We start from the raw sequence: 15,303 nt of genomic DNA on the forward strand, positions 1-15,303 counted from the left end.
TAGCACAGCAATATCTGCAGAGGTGTAAAAATATAAAGTGTCCATTTCCTTGCAGAGATTTCATCCTATTCCCATCTAGAAGCGGTGCAGCGCCGTCTGTAGACCTGCCCTGTATGTGGAGAGTACCCGGGCTCAGGAGAGGAGGAGCACCCCCTGGAGAAGGGGCCTGAGGTCTGCTGCTGGTGGGGTAACCACATGACGGACACAACGTCCGCTCACCAATCTCGCTTCAGGTTGTTTTGTGAGACCATATTGAGGGCCAACCCCCAGTATTTTGAAGGTTTGGCACAATGGGTGGGGAGCCATCTCTTGGGTTGGGCCTCAAGAAATTGTTCAGCGTATAAATTTGTTTTCTCCACCATTAACTGAAGCAAATGCTCCCAAAAAATGATTAGATAAATAAAAAAAAAAGTATTATTAAAAGAAGGAGTCCAGTCCAGACCCCTGAGCCCGAGTGCACTCCTGGGGATGTGGGGGGTGACCCATCTGTAATGGCCGGGGTCACTGAGGGAGGTGGAGACAAGATGATCGAAACCTTCTGCGCTTCATGTGAATCAGATTTGAATTATACGCCTACTCCGCACTTACCATACAGCAGTGTGAACAAGCATCTAAGAACACAAAAACTGATGCACAATGGTCTTTTCCTTTTATAACACAACTGACTGTGACGGACCTACACAACGGATGGGGGCTAACTCCTGTGACGGACCGACACAACGGATGGAGGCTAACTCCTGTGACGGACCGACACAACGGATGGAGGCCAACTCCTGTGACAGACCGACACAACGGATGGGGACTAACACCTGTGACGGACCGACACAACAGATGGGGGCTAACACCTGTGACGGACCGACACAACAGATGGGGGCTAACACCTGTGACGGACCAACACAACGGATGGGGACTAACACCTGTGACGGACCGACACAACAGATGGGGACTAACACCTGTGACGGACCGACACAACAGATGGGGGCTAACACCTGTGACGGACCGACACAACAGATGGGGGCTAACACCTGTGACGGACCAACACAACAGATGGGGGCTAACACCTGTGACGGACCAACACAACAGATGGGGGCTAACACCTGTGACGGACCAACACAACAGATGGGGGCTAACACCTGTGACGGACCGACACAACGATGGGGACTAACACCTGTGATGGACCGACACAACAGATGGGGACTAACACCTGTGACGGACCGACACAACAGATGGGGGCTAACACCTGTGACGGACCGACCCAACGGATGGGGACTAACACCTGTGACGGACCGACCCAACGGATGGGGACTAACACCTGTGATGGACCGACACAACGGATGGGGACTAACACCTGTGATGGACCAACACAACAGATGGGGACTAACACCTGTGACGGACCGACACAACGGATGGGGACTAACACCTGTGACGGACCGACACAACGGATGGGGACTAACACTTACTAACAGAAGCTTACGGGCGCTGACTCTTAGCAGTGGATCACTGCTGGGGCCCGGCACCGGTGGATCACTGCTGGGGCCCGGCACCGGTGGATCACTGCTGGGGCCCGGCACCGGTGGATCACTGCTGGGGCCCGGCACCGGTGGATCACTGCTGGGGCCCGGCACCGGTGGATCACTGCTGGGGCCCGGCACCGGTGGATCACTGCTGGGGCCAGACACCGGTGGATCACTACTGGGGCCCGGCACCGATGGAACATTACTGGGGCCCGGCACAGGTGGACCCTTACTGGGGCCCGGCACCGGTGGATCACTACTGGGGCCAGGCACCGGTGGATTACTACTGGGGCCAGGCACCGATGGATCATTATTGGGGCCTGGCGCCGGTAGATTATTACTGGGGCCCGGCACCGGTGGATCATTACTGGGGCCTGGCGCTGGTGGATTATTACTGGGGCCCGGCACCGGTGGATCATTACTGGGGCCTGGCGCTGGTGGATTATTACTGGGGCCCGGCACCGGTGGATCATTACTGGGGCCTGGCGCTGATGGATTATTACTGGGGCCCGGCACCGGTGGATCATTACTGGGGCCTGGCGCCGGTGGATCATTACTGGGGCCTGGCGCTGGTGGATTATTACTGGGGCCTGGCGCTGGTGGATCATTACTGGGGCCTGGCGCTGGTGGATCATTACTGGGGCCTGGCGCTGGTGGATCATTACTGGGGCCCGGCACCAGTGGATCACTGCTGGGGCCAGACACCGATGGATCATTACTGGGGTCCGGCACTGGTGGATCACTACTGGGGCCAGGCACCGGTGGAACACTACTGGGGCCAGGCACCGGTGGATCATTACTGGGGCCTGGCACAGGTGGACCCTTACTGGGGCCCGGCAACGGTGGATCAGGGAGCCAGTCAGTAATTGCGCGTCCTGGTCCCCGAGGGTTACATTTCCTCGGTGGGGGCCCGGCGTCCCTGACAGCCTTGATGGGGGGACCTGTCACAGAGCTACGGTGAGGCACATGCTATTGCTCTCTGTAATCAGACGCTTCTGACAGTTCACACTGCGATCAGTCGTGCCGGTGTGGCCAGAATATGGGTCCCCTCCCCGCTGTCCGCACCTGCTGTGTCAGCTGTCTGAGGTGACCGGCACTTTGGCGACTCGCTTGTCTCTCGGCCAGCCGCTGCAGTGAGGCAGTGACTGCACCCACATGGTACGGGTCCTCCAGCTCCTGGGCTGCCCCCGCAGAGCGGCATCGCGTCCTCAGGACATTAGGCTGCGCACTGACTAAAGCCAGGGATACAAAAACGGCAGAAATGAGGTTGGAAACATTAAAGGTGAGGCACAGTCTCTAGGGTAGGGGTCTGGGTACCTGGCCGCGAGGAGCCCGCACGCCTCAGTCTCTGACTGTAGATCTGGGCAGCGCTCTGGAAAGAGGAGAAGGATCCCAGGGTGTAGGACGGAGAGCGCCCCTCGCAGGAGGACTGCGGCAATGGAAAATGCAGCAAGCTTCCGGCTGATGGAGGACGGGAACTGTGATGGGATGGGGTAACGGCTTCCGCTAATGCACCTGCCACGGAATGCCGAGAATCTGAAGAAACTGATGATGGTGGCAAGTCTGCAAACAGGAAGAACTTATCAGAAGGAGGAGCCAACGGAAGGCTGACTGAGGAAGCACTCCGACATCACTCACCTCCCTGCTGAGTGCACAACTCCGGGGCCTGAGGGACTCTCTGCAGACCTAGAGTAATGACAAATGATGACATCATCAAAGGACAAGCAGGGACCCAGGGCCACCCCCACCTCCCTGCTGACCTGGAGTAATGACATCAGAGGACGAGCAGGGCCCCGGGGCCACCCCTCACTCACCTGTCTGTGTAACTCCAGCGTCCGCTCTGTGCGATCTCCCCAGGAACACGCTGACAGATTTATTTTTGTGGGTGTAAAAGGTCAGAACCTCCTCCAGCTGCCGCTCACTAGGAGACAGAGACGGGGTCAGAACTGCTGCGGGGAGGGGAACACAGGAGAAGAGACTGCACCTTACCTGGCCCCTGCTAGAAAGAGCTGGAAATCCTGTGGATTCACCCCTGACTCCTCCACGCTTAGCTGTTGCGTTTCCTGCAAGAATGCAATATCAGCTCCTCAGCATCAACGCTCTACTTCTCCTGCTGCAACATCACCACCCTCCTCCTGCTGCAACATCACCACCCTCCTCCTGCTCCCGCAACATCACCACCCTCCTCCTGCTCCCGCAACATCACCACCCTCCTCCTGCTCCCGCAACATCACCACCCTCCTCCTGCTCCCGCAACATCACCATCCTCCTGCTGCAACATCACCACCCTCCTCCTGCTCCCGCAACATCACCATCCTCCTGCTGCAACATCACCACCCTCCTCCTGCTCCCGCAATATCACTGCCCTTCTCCTCCCGCAACATCACCATCCTCCTCCTACAAAATCACTTTCCTCCTCCTCCAGCAACATCACCATCCTCCTCCTCCCACAACATCACCGCCCTCCTCCTCCTTCCGCAACATCACTGCCCTCCTCCCGCAACATTACCACCCTTCTCCCGCAGAATCACTACCCTCCTACTCCCGCAACATCACCACCCTCCTCCTCCCGCAACATCACCGCCCTCCTCCTGCGACATCACCACCCTGCTCCTCCTCCTGCAACATCGCCGTCTTCCTCCTCCTGCGACATCACCGCCCTCCTCCTCCTGCGACATCACCGCCCTCCTCCTCCTCCCAAGCCGAGAAGAACAAGCAGGCCTGCTGATCTGTTTGCCGCTGCTGTAAGGAGATTTCGGTGTGGAAGACGGGATAGAGGATCTCTATTATAGAGTGCTGTCCATGGCCTTGAGGCGAAGAATGGCTAAAACAATGCCTACCATTGCCAAAGGTGAAGCGGTGGCTGGACCAAGCCGATTAATGGCGATTAAGGAGAGCAGTGTCCTTGTCCACTGACGATGAAGCAGCTGCATCAGAGCCAGGACGTCATTACTGACGCCAGGACGCCAAGTGATGGGGACGTAACCTTTTAAGGAGATGCCGGTGGTGGGAGCTCCTATTCTATTCACGGACATGCCGGGGGAAGCTGAGACGTCAGAGGTAGTGGTCATCGCCGGCTGTCAGGCTGAGCAAGAAGGCCAGGCAGAAGAAGAGTGAGCCGGCTGTAAAGAAACAGGGGCTAGTGAGAGGAGCGGCTGCAAAGAGCCGGGGGTGCAATGGGCAGTGGTTAATGCAGCGCCCCTTCATCCTGTCAGTTCTTCATCCACTGGGTAAAATGTTATGCCGATGGATAGCAATGTGATAGCTGGAGTGGCTGGGCAAAGCTGCAGAGAGCGAGCAGACTGGAACTGTGCCGGAACCCGAACAGGTTAAAGTGAGGAGTGGGCAATCTGTCTCTGATGTTGCTAAAAGTAGTTTTGGACATGCGTGGGCCAACCTTCCTCCAGTCTGTGGTATGCCACCTTTGGATTTGTGTGGAAGAGAATCTGCTGATGTGCATGTTATGGTGGTAGCTACACCAGGTATTCCAGGTGTGTATGAAGGAGGCCCTGGCTTGTGAGGTCTCTCCTTTGGGCTACCATCTTAAAAGATGACATGGAAGAAGACGGTAAGAGACCACCTGTTGCGCATACATTTAATAATGTGTTGCAAGCATTTTGCATTGATTCTGCGGTGTTGGGGGAGAGATACCCAGAAAAATGTCTAGCTATATTTCACCATATAGATATAGTATTAGCAGTGGCAGATTATAATATGGGCGGTTTGGGCGGCCGCCCGGGGCCCAAGGCCCGAGGCTCCGGGGGGCCCAAGCCACGCCGCCCACATTATAATCCGCCACTGCACGGCTGATGCGCGGCTGCCGGGGGTGTCCCGTCCTATCCCCGGCAGCGCGCGCATCAGAGAGCTCCCTGTGCGCCGGAAGTCACAGCCACAGGCGCACGGGGAGCTCTCTGATGCGCGCGCTGCCGGGGATAGGACGGGACACCCACGGCAGCCGCGCATCAGCCGGGGACAGACCAGGAGGAGTGAGGCTCGCTGGGGGAAGAGATGGCAGGTGAGTTGTTTTGTGTTTTTTGTTTTTTAGTGTTATCTGCACGGAGGGTGGGAGAGGGGGACCATCTATAAGGGGGGGCAAAGGGAAGAGGGGGACCATCTATAAGGGGGGGGGCAGAGGGGGACCATCTATAAGGGGGGGGCAGAGAGGGACCATCCATAAGGGGGGGCAAAGGGAAGAGGGGGACCATCTATAAGGGGGGGGGCAGAGGGGGACCATCTATAAGGGAGGGGGGCAGAGGGGGACCATCTATAAGGGGGGGCAGAGGGGGACCATCTATAAGGGAGGGGGGGAGAGGGGGACCATCTATAAGGGAGGGGGGGCAGAGGGGGACCATCTATAAGGGAGGGGGGGCAGAGGGGGACCATCTATAAGGGGGGCAGAGAGGGACCATCTATAAGGGGGGCAGAGAGGGACCATCTATAAGGGGGGGGCAGAGGGGGACCATCTATAAGGGAGGGGGGGCAGAGGGGGACCATCTATAAGGGAGGGGGGGCAGAGGGGGACCATCTATAAGGGGGGCAGAGAGGGACCATCTATAAGGGGGGCAGAGAGGGACCATCTATAAGGGGGGCAGAGAGGGACTATCTATAAGGGGGGGGCAGAGGGGGACCATCTATAAGGGGGGCAGAGAGGGACCATCTATAAGGGGGGGGGGGGCAGAGGGGGACCATCTATAAGGGGGGCAGAGGGGGACCATCTATAAGGGGGGGCAGAGGGAAGAGGGGGACCATCTATAAGGGGGGCGGCAGAGGGGGACCATCTATAAGGGGGGCAGAGGGGGACCAGCTATAAGGGGGGGGGGCAGAGGGGGACCAACTATAAGGGGGGGGCAGAGGGGGACCAACTATAAGGGGGGGGCAGAGGGGGATCAACTATAAGGGGGGGCAGAGGGAAGAGGGGGACCATCTATAAGGGGGGGGCAGAGAGGCACCATCTATAAGGGGGGGGCAGAGGGGGACCATCTATAAGGGGGGAATAGGGAAGAGGGGGACCATCTATAAGGGGGGCAGAGGGAAGAGGGGGGCCATCTATAAGGGGGGGCAGAGGGAAGAGGGGGACCATCTATAAGGGGGGGCAGAGGGGGACCATCTATAAGGGGGGGAGAGGGGGATCATCTATAAGGGGGGGGCAGAGGGGGACCATCTATAAGGGGGGGGGGCAGAGGGGGACCATCTATAAGGGGGGGCAGAGGGAAGAGGGGGACCATCTATAAGGGGGGCGGCAGAGGGGGATCATCTATAAGGGGAGCAGAGGGGGACCATCTATAAGGGGGGCAGAGGGGGACCATTTATAAGGGGGGGCAGAGGGGGACTATTTATAAGGGGGGGCAGAGGGGACCATCTATAAGGGGGGCAGAGGGAAGAGGGGGACCATCTATAAGGGGGGGGGCAGAGGGAAACCATCTATAAGGGGGGGCAGAGGGGGACCATCTATAAGGGGGGGCAGAGGGAAGAGGGGGACCATCTATAAGGGGGGGGCAGAGGGGGACCATCTATAAGGGGGGCAGAGAGGCACCATCTATAAGGGGGGGGCAGAGGGGAACCATCTATAAGGGGGGCAGAGGGAAGAGGGGGACCATCTATAAGGGGGGCAGAGGGAAGAGGGGGACCATCTATAAGGGGGGCAGAGAGAAGAGGGGGTCCATCTATAAGGGGGGGAGAGGGGGACCATCTATAAGGGGGGGCAGAGGGAAGAGGGGGACCATCTATAAGGGGGGGCAGAGGGAAGAGGGGGACCATCTATAAGGGGGCAGAGAGAAGAGGGGGTCCATCTATAAGGGGGGGGAGAGGGGGACCATCTATAAGGGGGGGCAGAGGGGGACCATCTATAAGGGGGGCAGAGGGAAGAGGGGGACCATCTATAAGGGGGGGCAGAGGGGGACCATCTATAAGGGGGCAGAGGGAAGAGGGGGACCATCTATAAGGGGGGACCATCTATAAGGGGGGGCAGAGGGGGACCATCTATAAGGGGGCGGCAGAGGGAAACCATCTATAAGGGGGGGGGGGCAGAGGGAAACCATCTATAAGGGGGGGCAGAGAGGGACCATCTATAAGGGGGGGGCAGAGGGAAGAGAGGGACCATCTATAAGGGGGGCAGAGAGGGACCATCTATAAGGGGGGCAGAGAGGGACTATCTATAAGGGGGGGGCAGAGGGGGACCATCTATAAGGGGGGCAGAGAGGGACCATCTATAAGGGGGGGGGGCAGAGGGGGACCATCTATAAGGGGGGGCAGAGGGGGACCATCTATAAGGGGGGGCAGAGGGAAGAGGGGGACCATCTATAAGGGGGGCGGCAGAGGGGGACCATCTATAAGGGGGGCAGAGGGGGACCAGCTATAAGGGGGGGGGGGCAGAGGGGGACCAACTATAAGGGGGGGGGCAGAGGGGGACCAACTATAAGGGGGGGGCAGAGGGGGATCAACTATAAGGGGGGGCAGAGGGAAGAGGGGGACCATCTATAAGGGGGGGGCAGAGAGGCACCATCTATAAGGGGGGGGCAGAGGGGGACCATCTATAAGGGGGGAATAGGGAAGAGGGGGACCATCTATAAGGGGGGGCAGAGGGAAGAGGGGGGCCATCTATAAGGGGGGGCAGAGGGAAGAGGGGGACCATCTATAAGGGGGGGCAGAGGGGGACCATCTATAAGGGGGGAGAGGGGGATCATCTATAAGGGGGGGGCAGAGGGGGACCATCTATAAGGGGGGGGGCAGAGGGGGACCATCTATAAGGGGGGGCAGAGGGAAGAGGGGGACCATCTATAAGGGGGGCGGCAGAGGGGGATCATCTATAAGGGGAGCAGAGGGGGACCATCTATAAGGGGGGCAGAGGGGGACCATTTATAAGGGGGGGCAGAGGGGGACTATTTATAAGGGGGGGCAGAGGGGGACCATCTATAAGGGGGGCAGAGGGAAGAGGGGGACCATCTATAAGGGGGGGGGGCAGAGGGAAACCATCTATAAGGGGGGGCAGAGGGGGACCATCTATAAGGGGGGGCAGAGGGAAGAGGGGGACCATCTATAAGGGGGGGGCAGAGGGGGACCATCTATAAGGGGGGGGCAGAGAGGCACCATCTATAAGGGGGGGGCAGAGGGGAACCATCTATAAGGGGGGCAGAGGGAAGAGGGGGACCATCTATAAGGGGGGCAGAGGGAAGAGGGGGACCATCTATAAGGGGGGCAGAGAGAAGAGGGGGTCCATCTATAAGGGGGGGAGAGGGGGACCATCTATAAGGGGGGGCAGAGGGAAGAGGGGGACCATCTATAAGGGGGGGCAGAGGGAAGAGGGGGACCATCTATAAGGGGGCAGAGAGAAGAGGGGGTCCATCTATAAGGGGGGGGAGAGGGGGACCATCTATAAGGGGGGGCAGAGGGGGACCATCTATAAGGGGGGCAGAGGGAAGAGGGGGACCATCTATAAGGGGGGGCAGAGGGGGACCATCTATAAGGGGGGCAGAGGGAAGAGGGGGACCATCTATAAGGGGGGACCATCTATAAGGGGGGGCAGAGGGGGACCATCTATAAGGGGGCGGCAGAGGGAAACCATCTATAAGGGGGGGGGGGGGGGCAGAGGGAAACCATCTATAAGGGGGGCAGAGAGGGACCATCTATAAGGGGGGGGCAGAGGGAAGAGGGGGACCATCTATAAGGGGGGGGCAGAGAGGCACCATCTATAAAGGGGGGGCAGAGGGGGACCATCTATAAGGGGGGGCAGAGGGGGACCATCTATAAGGGGGGCAGAGGGAAGAGGGGGACCATCTATAAGGGAGGCAGAGGGAAGAGGGGGACCATCTATAGGGGGGGGCAGAGGGGGACCATCTATAAGGGGGGGGCAGAGGGGGACCATCTATAAGGGGGGCAGAGGGGACCATCTGTAAGGGGGGGCAGAGGGGGACCATCTATAAGGGGGGGCAGAGGGGGACCATCTATAAGGGGGGCAGAGGGGACCATCTATAAGGGGAACCATCTATAAGAGGGGGAAGAGGGAAGAGGGGGACCATCTATAAGGGGGGAAGAGGAGGACCATGTATAAGGGGGGAATAGGGAAGAGGAGGACCATCTATAAGGGGGGCAGAGGGAAGAGGGGGACCATCTATAAAGGAGGGAGGAGGGGGACCATCTATAAGGGGGGGCAGAGGGGGACCATCTATAAGGGGGGGGCAGAGGGGGACCATCTATAAGGGGGGGGCAGAGGGGGACCATCTATAAGGGGGGGCAGAGGGGGACCATCTATGAGGGGAACCATCTATAAGAGGGGGAAGAGGGGGACCATCTATAAGGGGGGTAGAGGGAAGAGGGGGACCATCTATAAGGGGGAAGAGGAGGACCATCTATAAGGGGGGGCAGAGGGGGACCATCTATAAGGGGGGGCAGAAAGAAGAGGGGGTCCATCTATAAGGGGGGCAGAGGGAAGAGGGGGACCATCTATAAGGGGGGGCAGAAAGAAGAGGGGGTCCATCTATAAGGGGGGGCAGAGGGAAGAGGGGGACCATCTATAAGGGGGGGCAGAGAGAAGAGGGGGACAATCTATAAGGGAGGAGAAGGGAAGGGTCTGATGATAATGTTTGCGATTACTTTGGGGCAGCCATCCTTCCTTGTTGTAGAGGATCTGGTAATAGTGATGGATACTGAGGCTATGGAGTTTTCATAATGTTATGGCGGATGCTGAGGTCACTGTGAAGGCGCTGCAGCGCTTATTGGGGAATTTGGTATCTGCAGTAAGGGGAGTTTCCATGGGTAAGGCGTTCTGCAGGCGATTGTACTTGGCAACTAGAGCGCTCCACTCACCAAAAGCGCAGATTACATAAAGGTGAGGGCAAAGGAGGATTAGCTTTCTGGTTGACTTTTCTTACAGATTTTAACGGTAGAGCTATTTGGCAAGACGACTTTCTTACTGCTGGTTCTTTGGGTCTTCAAACTGATGCAGCGAGGGGTTGTGAGTATGGTGTCTATTGGAAGGGTGACTGGAATGCTGGGCCTTGACATGTATCGTGGGTTGAGAATATGTGGTTCTCCTTAAACTGTTCCCAGTAGTAGTATCGTTCCCTTACTGGGACAGGACGTTAGAAATAAGCCTATTTCAGTGGGTACAGATAGTGAGGGGGTTCGTAAGCTATCAATTGCCTTTCCACATCATCTGATTTGGTTGTTAAATTATTGAGACGTGGTCTTGTTTCCGTCTAAATGTGTGGATGGAAGTGACTTACGTGAAAGGCATTTCCAATACTTTTGTAGATTCTTTATCATGTTTACAAGTTCATGGCTTCCGTCGAGGCAGATCCACAAGGCCTGCCGTGTCCTCCTCACTTGTGGCATGGAATTTGGGAATAATCAGTGGCTCTTCTGGGTAAGGTGGCTGTCCTCGGGGAGGGGGGCGGCTTATACTACTGCTTAGATAATGCTCTTCCCTTACGTCCCATTGGCATCACAACATATGGGGTATATTCACCCTGCAAGTCCCTGGGACGAAGGAATATTTAATGAAAAAAATAACAAATACATTTTAATCCCCTCCTCCATGAGGTATAAATAGGCCCCCCCCTTTAGACATCAGTCTTTTTTTTCTTCATTTCTAATAGCCTCCTCCTTATGTATGCCTTAGATACCTGTTATTCAGGTTTCTCTTTAGGTTTTTCATTGCCAAGGATGCCGCTGGAGTCGGTGCCCAGGTTGTAGTAACTGTGTCTTCCTTACAGGTCGTATATTAAGTTATATTTCTTTACCTTGTGCGCCTTGGAACGCACTCTGCCTGTCACCCGAGCCACTGGCGTCACTTCCAGTTGCGTCTGTGACTGTGGAACGCATCGGCGCTGTGTGCGTCTCAGCACTGCGGCGTCTACGTGATGTCACTTCCGGGAACCTGGGTACCGGCTGCGCCGCACGCGCCCACCTTCTGCATGCCGCCACATATATTATGCACTCATATAAGATCCAGGAGGTAATTGTTACCTCCTTGTCTGGTCTGTGGGTACTTCTGATTTATCTCATTTGGATTCAGCTAGAGAAGTTCCTATCATCTATAGTGTTGGCAAGCTTGCAAGTAAGTGTATTACTGCCACCCTGTGTCAGTTTCTGGTATTACTCTAGCTAGGCTAGTGTATTACTATATGCATTTAAGCGTATAACATTGGTTGTTTTCAGATGTCTGAAATGGAGACTAGTCCTGCTGGCAAAAGACCTACACTTTACATGTGCCGATTGTGAGACTCCGCTACCGGACGGCTATGAATACCGTAGGAGGAACTCCTTATTCAGATAAGAATCTTTTTTTCTTTCCTAAAATATTTATGAGTGCCTATGTGTTTGCAGTATGCTGTCCTTCATGCCGACCCAAACCTAATGAGGAGCCTGATGTGCAGGAAGAAGTAGTATGGGTCAAAGACTATGTGCAAAAGACTTTAGCTGCTAATGAAAGTCGCCGCCCGTGTCCTAAGAAAAAGACCAAACGGAGTATTTCTCCTTGCACTTCTCAGCCTGTAAGTATATTACTTTTTCTGGCTGTAGGAATATTGTCTTTTTTAGTTGGAATTATATTTATATTTCATCTTAGGGGCCTGAGTTTACTATGATTGATGAAGCCAAGTCATCCTCTTCTTCTGAATCCTCTTCTACTTCTGAAGATGAAAAAGAATTATTTCCTCCTCCAAAAAGCCAAGGGCTTTTTCTGTGGGAGAGACTTCATTATCGATGTTACAGGTGGAATGGAAGAAGCTGAAAAAGGCTCCGGTTTTGAGTAAGAGGTTCAAGACCTTATATGTTCTTAAGGAAGAACAATGTAAGGACTGGATTGAGCTTCCTAAAGTGGACACGGCCATAGCCAAGCCAAACTGTCTAAACATACAGTGCTGCCTGCGGAGGACGGATCCAATGGATAGAAGGGTGGAAGTGACCCTTAAGAGTTCATATATAACAGCGGCGGCCCAAGGGGCAGTCTCCATGTCTTCATTGAGGTTTCTAGAAGCCTAAGAAGATGGCTGGACAAGGTCCTTCGCTCCTTCAAGAAGGTCAATATGGCCATAGACGTCCTCTGCGATGCTGCATCTCAGGGAATCAGATTAAGGTCCAAAATTATGGCGCTTTCGACCGCATGGTTAAAACCCTGGTTTGGCGATGCTAACTCCAAATTTCAGCTGGATATGGAGTTCCAGCCAGGTAGGCTGTTTGGCTCTGAGCTGAATAAACTAATGGAGGAATTGTCTGTCTAGGAAGGGAAGTCACTAACACTGTCCTACAAAAGCCGTAATTCCTTTCGCAGAGTAAAATCTCCTCAGCGAGGCAAAGGGAGATACCAGTACAGAGGTCGAGGAAGAAACTATTCCAGAAGAGGTTCCGGGAAGCAGCAGAATAAGGACACCAACAAGAAACCAGACTTCTGACGGCAGAAGCTGTCCAGTGGGAACACGTCTGAGTCTGTTTCTCCCTGCCTGGGAAAAATTAAAAGGGGTAGTGCCGAGCTAAACAATTATTCACAAAATAACACACATTACAAAGTTATACAACTTTGGGCTGGGTTCACACTATGTATATTTGAGGCTGTATTTGGTCCTCATAGCAACCAAAACCAGGAGTGGATTGAAAACACAGAAAGGATCTGTTCACACAATGTTGTAATTGAGTGGATGGCCGCCATATAACAGTAAATAACGGCCATTATTTCAATATAACAGCCGTTGTTTTAAAATAACAGCACATATTTGCAATTAGATGACGGCCATCCACTCAATTACAACATTGTGTGACCAGATCCTTTCTGTGTTTTCAATCCACTCCTTGTTTTGGTTGCTATACAGCCTCAAATATACGTAGTGTGAACATAGCCTAGTAATGTATGTTATGTATGTGAATGGCCCCCTTTCCCGTGTTTCCCCCCACCCACGCTAGACCCGGAAGTGTGGTGCATTATACTCACCCATCTCGTATCGAGCCCCGTCCGCCATCTTGGGACAATGACGTAGTCTTCGGGAGGCCGGCAGAACCACTCCCTCCGTCCCTCATGCCGGCCCACCTCTGCCGCGTCATCAGCAGCTCACCCGCGATTGGCTGAGCACAGTTATGATGCAGCGGAGGGGGGCCTACCTCATTGTCCCAAGATGGCGGACGGGGGTCAACATGAGATGCGGTGAGTATAATGCACCACACTTCCGGGTCTAGCGTGGGTGGGGGGAAACACGGGGAAGGGGGCCATTCACATACATAACATACATTACAAAGTTGTATATCTTTGTAATGTGTGTTATTTTGTGAATAATTGTTTAGCACCGCACTAACCCTTGAATAAAAGATCACAGGGTGTTAAATATTATTCAAAATGGTTATGTCCTTGATTTATCATTTCTTCCTCCTCCAAGGTTTCTTCTATCAAGAAATCTAACATCAGAAAAAAACACTTAGGGGGAGATTGATCAAAGGTTGTAAAATTTAGACTGGTGCAAACTGCCCACAGCAACCAATCACAGCTCAGCTTTCCGTTCACCAGAGCTGGAGGCTAAGCTGTGATTGGTTGCTGTGGTCAGTCTCCACCAGTCTAAATTTTACAACCTTTGATAAATCTCCACCTTAGTCCTAGAGACAGAAATTCTTCACCATTCCATAGAGACTCTAGAGGACGTTCCTCTATCCGAGATCGGACAGGGAGTTTACTCACCAGTGTTTCTAGTGCCGAAGCCCTCAGGAAAGTGGAGGCTTATTATAGATTTGCGATATCTCAACAGGTTCATCGTTAAGAAGTTCCGTATGGAAAACATAAAATCTGTTAAGTCGATCCTCCAGGAGGGAGATTTCATGGTCACCATAGATCTACAGGATGCATATCTTCATATAACGATTCTGAAGGCTCACAGGAGATTTCTAAGAATCGCCATCCAAATCCAGGGAAAGGTAAGACACTTACAATTCAAAGTCCTTCCATTCGGAATAACCTCCGCACCCTTTGTTTTCACAAAGGTAGTGTCGGCCATGATGGTTCTCTTCCGTTTACAGGGGATAAAGATTATCCCTTACCTGGACGATTGGTTGATTATGACTCAGGCTCAGGATCTTCTGAGTCTCCAGTTGAACAATTGGGTTGGCTCATCAACATAGAGAAATTGGACCTAATTCCATCCAGGACCAAGATCTTTCTAGGGTTCCTTCATCCCAGATGAGATTATTTCTCTCAACTCCAAGAGTGACATGCATCCAGGTGGGAGCTCAATTCATAATTCCTCCTCATCAGGTATCCATAAGAACATTAATGCGTTTTCTCGGGCTCCTTGCCTCAGCTGCGGATGCTGTGCCATGGGCATTATGGCACATGAGATTTCTTCAGAGAGAAACTCTAACATGTGATATGATGCTTATTCTATCTACTTAAGACACTCCCTAATGTGGTGGAGACATGTCAAACATGGAGTGACAATTTCAGAACCACATTGGGTACCCATCACGACGGATGCTTCAGGAACAGGTTGGGGAGCTCATCTGACAGCACAACCTTGGGGTCTTTGAGCCAACAGGAATCCTTTCTGAAACGCCTGTGTCTTCCTCCCTTTGAGCCTTTGGAGGAAGTAGACTTCAAGTTTTTGACATTGAAAGTTTCTTTTTTGTTAGCCATTACCTCTGCTAAGAGAGTTGGGGAACTTCAAGCCCTCGGCTCTGGTCCCCCATATGTGATTTTTTTCTCAAGACAAGGTTATCCTTAGGTTCCTTCCAGGATTCTTTCCTAAGGTGACTTCATTTGCCAACATCAACCAGCCTGTAGTGTTGCCTATATTTTGTCCTGCGGCGTCATCTGAAG

At 54.1% G+C, this 15,303-nt stretch overlaps 2 protein-coding genes across 4 annotated transcripts in view; one reads left to right on the plus strand and one right to left on the minus strand.

The window, feature by feature from the left end:
- TTLL5 (tubulin tyrosine ligase like 5) overlaps positions 1–15,303 on the minus strand; it is a 92,417-nt gene that overhangs the window by 24,326 nt on the left and 52,788 nt on the right. For both annotated transcript variants that reach the window (XM_069950490.1, XM_069950491.1), the window contains 5 exons: positions 3,504–3,577; positions 3,329–3,435; positions 3,153–3,200; positions 2,832–3,077; positions 2,580–2,746 (listed from right to left, as the gene is read on the minus strand). In XM_069950490.1, the coding sequence (XP_069806591.1) occupies positions 2,580–2,746; positions 2,832–3,077; positions 3,153–3,200; positions 3,329–3,435; positions 3,504–3,577 (642 nt within the window). The remainder of the gene's footprint in view (positions 1–2,579; positions 2,747–2,831; positions 3,078–3,152; positions 3,201–3,328; positions 3,436–3,503; positions 3,578–15,303) is intronic.
- ERG28 (ergosterol biosynthesis 28 homolog) overlaps positions 4,618–15,303 on the plus strand; it is a 72,885-nt gene continuing 62,199 nt past the window's right edge. Inside the window, exon 1 of one of the 2 annotated variants that reach the window (XM_069950498.1) lies at positions 4,618–4,744. In XM_069950498.1, coding sequence (XP_069806599.1) covers positions 4,705–4,744 — 40 coding nt within the window. In that variant the 5' untranslated portion in view covers positions 4,618–4,704. The remainder of the gene's footprint in view (positions 4,745–15,303) is intronic. The other variant, XM_069950492.1, reaches the window with a different exon arrangement.

This window comes from Dendropsophus ebraccatus, chromosome 13 (assembly GCF_027789765.1).
Source record: "Dendropsophus ebraccatus isolate aDenEbr1 chromosome 13, aDenEbr1.pat, whole genome shotgun sequence".
In the NCBI taxonomy this organism is placed as follows: domain Eukaryota; kingdom Metazoa; phylum Chordata; class Amphibia; order Anura; family Hylidae; genus Dendropsophus; species Dendropsophus ebraccatus.